The sequence below is a fragment of the Oratosquilla oratoria genome, chromosome 21 (genome assembly GCF_046742065.1).
Source record: "Oratosquilla oratoria isolate Oo_2021 chromosome 21, ASM4674206v1, whole genome shotgun sequence".
Lineage (NCBI taxonomy): Eukaryota > Metazoa > Arthropoda > Malacostraca > Stomatopoda > Squillidae > Oratosquilla > Oratosquilla oratoria.
The window spans coordinates 22,753,781-22,761,947 of NC_134797.1; the positions used below are offsets into that span (position 1 = coordinate 22,753,781).

The 8,167-nt window shown below is 40.4% G+C and overlaps 2 protein-coding genes across 2 annotated transcripts in view; one reads left to right on the top strand and one right to left on the bottom strand.

Annotated features, from left to right (window-relative positions):
* The window catches only part of LOC143037032 (serine/threonine-protein kinase grp-like), a 918-nt gene extending 708 nt beyond the window's left edge, over positions 1–210 (bottom strand). The window contains exon 1 of the mRNA XM_076205137.1: positions 1–210. This exon is cut by the window's left edge and continues 708 nt beyond it. Coding sequence (XP_076061252.1) covers positions 1–210 — 210 coding nt within the window.
* Positions 211–5,475: 5,265 nt separating this feature from the next.
* On the top strand, positions 5,476–7,928 carry LOC143037033 (uncharacterized). The gene is made up of 3 exons (XM_076205138.1): positions 5,476–5,982; positions 6,148–7,572; positions 7,921–7,928. Exons 1-3 carry the CDS (start codon positions 5,775–5,777, stop codon positions 7,926–7,928), a joined length of 1,641 nt encoding a protein of 546 aa, XP_076061253.1. The 5' UTR covers positions 5,476–5,774.
* Positions 7,929–8,167: the final 239 nt, after the last annotated feature.

Consider the following 8,167-nt stretch of genomic DNA (forward strand, 5'->3'; position numbering starts at 1 on the left):
TTCCGCATTCCTTACCAGAGTCACGATTCCAAAGTTACCTTCGCCAAGGTACTCAACCTCGGTCCAGAGGTTTCCAGGACCCTCATTCCAGGGGCTGTCCTCCTGGACTTTGAGCTTCTTGCAGGCTTTCTCTTCGTCCTCGGAGTGATTTCTTTTGCCTGCAGGTTTCGACGAAACTCGAAGTGTATTCCTTGTTCTGTGTGATGCCATGGTGCTTGTACTGAAGGTTTAAATTCCCAATTCTAAAGACTCTTCCTGAAAGCCAAGCATGGTCAACACACACCAAACGCATATCACAGATATCGTGACACTTGCTTCCCTCAGTAGATTTTAAGAAAAAACTTGATGCTGAAAGATACAAAGATGGGTCACCACGAGGATAGCTCCCTTCCCGTATAATACAACTAGGTAAACACACACACACACACACACACACACACACACACACACACACACACACACACACACGGTGGCGCGGTTGGTAGAGTCCCCGACTGTCACTACGGCGGTCCAGGTTCGAATTCTGCCCAGGGCTGAAATAATTTCAGTATCCCTGCGCTTCGAGTCGTTACTCCAGCTCTCGTGGGTGGGGAGTTCGGGGTGTGTGTGCTTGTAAGGTCACAGCATTACCTATAGATCGGTAATGCGAGTTCTGAGCTCTCTTCCGGGAGGGAAATAGCTGTCGATCACGACTCCAACACGTAATCCAAAGACCATGGTGAATCACACACACACACACACACACACACACACACACACACACACACACACACACACACACACACACACACACACACACACACACACACACACACACACACACACACACACACACACACACACACACACACACACACGTGTAAGGTCACAGCCTTGCCCATAGATCGGTCATATACGAGCTCTGAGCTCTCTTCCGGAAGGGAAATAACTGTCGATCACGAGTCCAACCCGTGATCCAAAGACCATGGTGAATCACACACACACACACACACACACACACACACACACACACACACACACACACACACACACACACACACACACACACACACACACTTATACACACCTCGTTGTGCTGTGGCTAGTTTCGCCTGTCACGACAGCAGTTCGGGTTCGAATCCCGCCTAGGGCTGAAATAATTTCATTATCGCTGCGCTGCGGGGTGCAACTCCAACTCTCGTGGCCGGGGAGTTGGGTGTGTGTGCGTGTAAGGTCACAGTATTACCCATAGATCGGTCATACGAGCTCTTAGCTCTCATCCGGGAGGTTAATAACTGTCGATCACGAGTCCAACACGTGATCCAAGACCATGGTGAATCACACACATAGACACACATAAACACATACATATATATGTATATATATACATGTGTGCATGTGAGCGTTCATGCATGCTTTTATGTATGTATGTGTATGTATGTATCTCCATTTCAAAATTTGTTCTTCCGCTAATCAGAATATTTCATTGGCATTAGGACCAAACTTTTTGACAAGAATAACAATAGCCTATACCATAGCATGTTATAATGGGGGCTTTGCAATATATCATTTAATAAATTGTCGTTCTTTTTCATATTTCACGTTTCATCAGTCCAAAAAGTAAAAAAAAAAATTAAGAACAGGGAATAGGTGGAATGAAAGTCGTGTCCCACTTAACATAGATCTGCATTTGTTACAAGATCTTTTCACAGCTGAATGAAATTACTGTCCTGGTCTGAACACGTACGTACAAGTGGGTCAGTGAAATTACTGTCTTGGTCTGAACACGTACGTTCAAGTGGTCAACGCAGTGAATTATAAAGTGTGACTTAAACCAGACAGGACGAGTGTGGATGACATTTAGTTGTATTTAAAGATTTCTGGTTGGTTGACTTTATTCTCTATGGATATTATTGAAGAAATCAATGGCTATTTAACCTCACGTCATTTGTTTTGATTCACGACTGATATGAAATGAACTTCACGTCATTAACCCCATGTTTGTATATGTGTGTGTGGGTATCTTTGTCTGTGTATCGATAATAGGCAAGTATCTATGTGTGTGTTTGTGTGTGTGTGTATGTTTGTATGTGTATGTGTGTGTGTGTGTAAGTGCGTGTGTGTTTGTGTGCGTGCGTGTATGTGTGTGTATATCTGTGTATGCTAACGTCTGTGTGTGTGTGATTATATGCGTACATTTATATGAATAGTATCAACATTTACTTAATACAATGAAGAACACGATAAAATATTCAATAGAAATAGAGTCCATTATGTATGATATATTAGCGTGATGGAGTAAGTATATAGCATTGGAATGCAGGTAATTCGAGTCTTCAATCACTTACACTGTGACACACAGGTAGATATATACACATATATTCGCTTAAATTCACACACTCACACACACACACACACACACACACACACACACACACACACACACACACACACACACACACACACACACACACACACACACACACACACACACACACACACACACACACACACACACACACACACACACACACACACACACACACACACACACACACACGTGGGTGGGGAATTGGGTGTGTGTGTGAGTGTAAGGTCATAGCATTACCCATAGATCGGACATACGAGCTCTGAGCTCTCTTCCGAGAGGGAAATAGCTGTCGATCACGAGTACAACTTATGATCCATAGACCAAGGTAAATCTCAAACACACACGCACACACACACACACACACACACACACACACACACACACACACACACACACACACACACACACATATATATATACATATATATATATATATGATATGTGTGTGTGTACATATGTGTGCGTATGCATATGTATGCGTGTGTGTTTTGTGTCTGCTTGTGTGATTCCATTGTATGTATGTGCAAAAAAAAAATTGGCACAATAGTCCTGGCTACTAATAGTTGGTGAACCGAAGGATAAATTAAGTTGTCGGACCGCAGTCAAGGTGCGGAAACAATTTCTCGGACTTTATGATCCCCAAGAAAGTTTCAAGCCATAAATCTTCGTACAATACAGTACTTGTAGACTTTATTCAAAACAACCGAATGAGAATTTCCACGTCTTTGTTAGAAGGTGCCATGTCTGGAGGAAGTGTTAAAGAATCTTACCTCACCGTTGATTGTTCAATATCGTAAGGACATTGCACCCGCTCTCTCTCCATGTCTTCATGGATTATTCATCGCTGCAATTATTGAGTGAGTATAATGTTGTCAAAACACGATGTGTTGCAGGTCATCGTTCTTCAACCTGGCATCAATCCAACGTCCTACTTTTACAATATTGGACAGATGAGGGTCAGGCTGTCTAGTAGCTGGCTTCGAATCCTCGGCTCGTCCAAGTTACAAATTCCCACGGAGGCCTCCATAGAGCGACTCTCACTCTCGACAGCGAGGGCATGGAATTAAAAGTGATTTGTGGTTGAAAAAAAGATTATATATATATGTATATATATACATATATATATATATATATATATATATATATATAAGAGGAGTAGAGGGAAACACACAAGTAGAACAGGAGTTTATTCCTTTACTAGTTTCGCACAGTGATGCTTCTTCAGAAAAAAATATTGCATTATAGAATAACTGTTATTCTGTAATGCAAACATTCTTTCTGAAGAAACATCACTGTGCGAAACTAGTCAAGGAATAAACTCCTGTTTTACTTGTGTGTTTCCCTCTATTCCTCCTACAACCTGTCAGGATGTCTTCATATATATATATAATATATATATATGTATATAAAATATATATATATATATATATATATATATATATATCAAGTAACGTAGATGTCGTAACACGAGTAAAATAAAACTTAGACCCACTCTCAGAGACAGATAAGCTGAGATTCAGAGTAAACCGTATATTTCGACCACTACCTATGGTCCTCTTCAGCTGCTGAAGAGGATCACAGCTAGTGGTCGAAATATAAGGTTTACACTGTATCTTAGCTTATCTTTCTCTGAGAGTGGGTTTAAGTTATATATATATATATATATATATATATATATATATATATATATATAATGTATCATTATCTATATATTTCTATATACACCAAGATGGCTTCGTTAAATGACCGAAGAACATATCAATTCACTGTCCATTGTTTGTGTAGGGAGATGTCTTAAAATTCACTCGTTGAAATTGTACAAGTTGTAGGCAAGTAGAGACACACATGCTGAAAAGAAAGAGGGGTAGAGTGTTCTGGTTCACTTATACAAAAGATATGGTGTAAGAATATGGTTGAGACCTTTTGAAAATCAAATGTTGCGTGCTTTCTTAAGGAAAGGAGGGGTAGACAGTTACTAAGTTCAAAAGAAAAGTGACCGTAAAACTGTTGATAAAATATATAGAATTACATATATCATTAGTAGGGTAGTTTAAACTCCATAAGCTTTTGACATGCCGATTGCAACAGCATAGAACCTGAAAATCAAATGTTGCGTGGTTTCCGAAGCAAAGGAAGTAGACGTCATACTTTTACAACATTGGACAGTGAGGGTCAGGCTGTCTAGTTCCTCTCGAAATCAAGCTTTCTAAAACACGCAAAGGAAGAAACGTGACCGTAAAAATGTTGATAGAATATATAGAATTACATATATTATTAGTAGGGTAGTTTAAACTCCATGTGTTTTTGACATGCCTAGAGCAACAGCCTAGAACCCACTGAACTCACTCAGATGGAATAATCAAGAGTCAAACTTTAAACTTAGATTACCAGTAAGGCTTCTTGTATGGAAACCACAATAATGATTACAGGGAAGTTCTTAAGCAAAAAAAAAAAAAAAAATGTTCCATAAACTTTCTATGAAGGACAGAACTTGGAAACTTTAGATAAGCAGGAAATTAAAGTTGAAGGAAGGTAGCCCGGGGGTGGGGGTGGGGGGTGGGGGGGACAGAAAGAGGTAACTGCTCTTTAGAGCAAGATGTACGTAGAGGGAATGAAGAGAATGGTAGACTCAAGTGGGCCAGTTTGCATAGACCAGTGTTTCTCAACCTTTTTTGGCTGCGACCCTAAATCCACTCTTAGCCTGGAGTCGCGACCCTAATTGTAATAATAAATTCAACCATTTCATGTTATATTTCTACGTACTTGCATAATGTTTATAAACTTTCGTTTTTATAGTTTTTATATTTTTGTAAGACCCTCTGGCGACCCTCAAAAACACCCTCGCGACCCTAGGTTGGGTCGCGACCCTGAGGTTGGGAACCACTTGCATAGACAATTTAGCAAAGAAAAATGGTTTCTTAAGAAAGACAAGAAGACATCTCCTTCCAAATCGTAAAACTTTTAATGTCAAGTATAAGTCATAGAACGCAGGAGGAGAATAACAACACAGTGTTACAAAATTTTGACTTTTTTCTGTCTTTGGTCAATAAATGTTATTTTCTATTTCCTTTTATCTACAAAGTTAAGAAAATAATGATTATTCTCTTAAAACTTTGATTATTCTAGACTGGCCAGCGATTTTTTTAAACTAGCCTATTATAATAGGCTAGTTTCAATTATCCCCAACAATTCAAACAAATTCCGCACTAATATGGTGGAAAAAAAAATTAAAGAATTTTCTGGATGACTCCAGAACATTCAAAACAATTCTTTCGAAACGTTCCACAAACTTCTAGAACATTCTTGCAACGTAGATGGCAGTATAAATGCAGGGAACGTATGCTAAACGGGTCAGTTTACTTCTAGCCGTCTCTGCGTAGACAATTCGTTCGTCATCAGTCATTCCTATCTGCCTTCTTTCAGCATGGCGTCAAGAGGTTGTAAGCATCCGCCAGACGCATTTTGCTACGTCTGTGGCGAGTTTATCAAAACTAGAGCTAAAAAGTACTCTCTGGAAAGATCACCAAAAATGCGCGAGGCCTACAAAGCATATTTCGGCATGCCTGTTGGGGATCAGGACAAACTTTGGGCACCTCATTTCACCTGCGATCTCTGCAAAAGAACTCTGGAAGGTAAGAAAAAACCAAATAAATATATATATATATATATATATATATATATATATATATATATATATATATATATATATATATATATATAATTTTATTTACAAATAGTTTATAGCAAAATTTATTTGTTTTATTTTTATACTTATGTTTTCATTCTGCTTTTTACAGGTTGGTACAGAGGGGAAAACAGAGCTATGAAATTTGCAGTCCCCCGAATTTGGAGGGAACCAACTGATCACTCAAGCAATTGCTTCTTCTGTATGGTAGACCCTTCCAAACGTCGAGGAGGCAAAAATGCGCCTGCTATCATATATCCTGATCTTCTGTCATCCATTGCGCCAGTGCCACACTGCTCTGAGCTCCCCGTACCCACTCCTCCCATGAGAGAGCAGCAGTGTTTACAAAAGAATAGTAGTTCAGAAGAGCATGAAGACACTGATCCAGAGTTCAGAGACGCAACTGATGACAGAAATCCATACTACCCCAACCAAGAAGACATCAATGACCTCATCAGAGATCTTGGCCTCACGAAGTCAAATGGCGAGCTTTTGACGTCGAGACTCAAGCAGTGGAATTTGCTAGATGAGAGTGTGCACATATCAGGTCAGAGAAAGCGTCACCAGCATTTTTCAAGCTTTTTCACTAGTCAAGATGGGCTTTGCTTTTGCCACAATGTGACCGGTCTGTTTAAGGCAATTGGAATTACCCATAACCCCAAAGAGTGGCGACTCTTTATCGACAGCTCGTGTAGGAGCCTCAAAGCAGTGCTGCTTCATAACGGGAATGTGTACCCATCTCTTCCCCTCGCCCACTCTGTCAAGCTCAAAGAGGAATACAACAGTGTCAATATTTTTTTAGATGCCTTGAAATATGGAGAGTACTGTTGGGAGGTTATAGGAGACTTCAAAATGCTGGCTTTCCTAATGGGTCTCCAAGGCGGCTTTACCAAGTATCCTTGTTATCTTTGCCTTTGGGACAGCAGGGATACCGTGTCACACTACCTCAAGCGTGACTGGCCACAGCGAACCGAGTTTTGTGTGGGGAAGAACAACGTAAAATGGGAGCCATTGTTGGATCCCAAAAAAGTACTGTTTCCTCCACTACACTTAAAACTGGGCCTTATGAAGCAATTCGTCAGAGCTCTAGATAAAGAGTCTCCAGCTTTCAAATTTCTCCAAGATTTCTTCCCCAAGTTGTCTGCAGCGAAAGTTGAAGCCGGTGTCTTTATTGGTCCACAAATAAAAAAGGTAATGGAGTGCAAGGAGTTTCCAAAAAAACTCACAAGGACAGAGAGAGCAGCATGGGACAGCTTTGTTGCAGTAGTTCTTGGCTTCTTGGGGAATCACAAGGCCGAAAACTATGTGGAGCTTGTTGAGACCTTGGTGACAAACTACGGCAAAATGGGTTGCAGGATGTCCCTCAAAGTGCATATCCTTGACGCCCATCTTCATAAATTTAAGGAAAACATGGGAGCGTACTCTGAGGAGCAAGGCGAACGCTTCCATCAGGATATTTTGGAATTTGAACGCCGCTACCAAGGGTCTTATAATGAAAATATGGTGGGAGACTATATTTGGGGGCAGATTCGTGAAAGTAATCTACAGTATAAGCGTCACACTCACACACACACACACACACACACACACACACACATTATATATATATATATGTAGTCCCCATACATCATGCAGTTCAATTTCCAAAACCCTATTATCTCCCTCTAAACCCACCACACACTGTTGTCCTTTGATGCCCTTTTTGTTATCATTCTATCACTGCTCATGTTAACGATCCACACTCGATTCCAACCTCACTTTGAACCATTTTGTCTGTGTTCTTCGTGATTTCCTACATGCTTTTCTCCTCAACACCTTTGCCCCAAAACTCGTATATCTTTTAATATTCTACATCGCTCTCTACTGTGTCATATGCCATCTCCAGATCCATGAACATGTACACATATACTTCCTTTCCACTATCCGTGGTGTTTTTTTTTTGTTAGTTATGATGAACAGCTATTTCATACATCCTTTCCTACATTTGAATCTTGTTATTCAGCTTCCCTTCAGCCGTTCCTGTCCTTCGAAATTTCGCCCCGTTTTCCAATATTGATTCAGCTCCACTTCCGGTTTCGCGCGGAAAAGCCGCGAATCTCAAAAGAAAATAACCCAAGTGACCATAAAAAGAT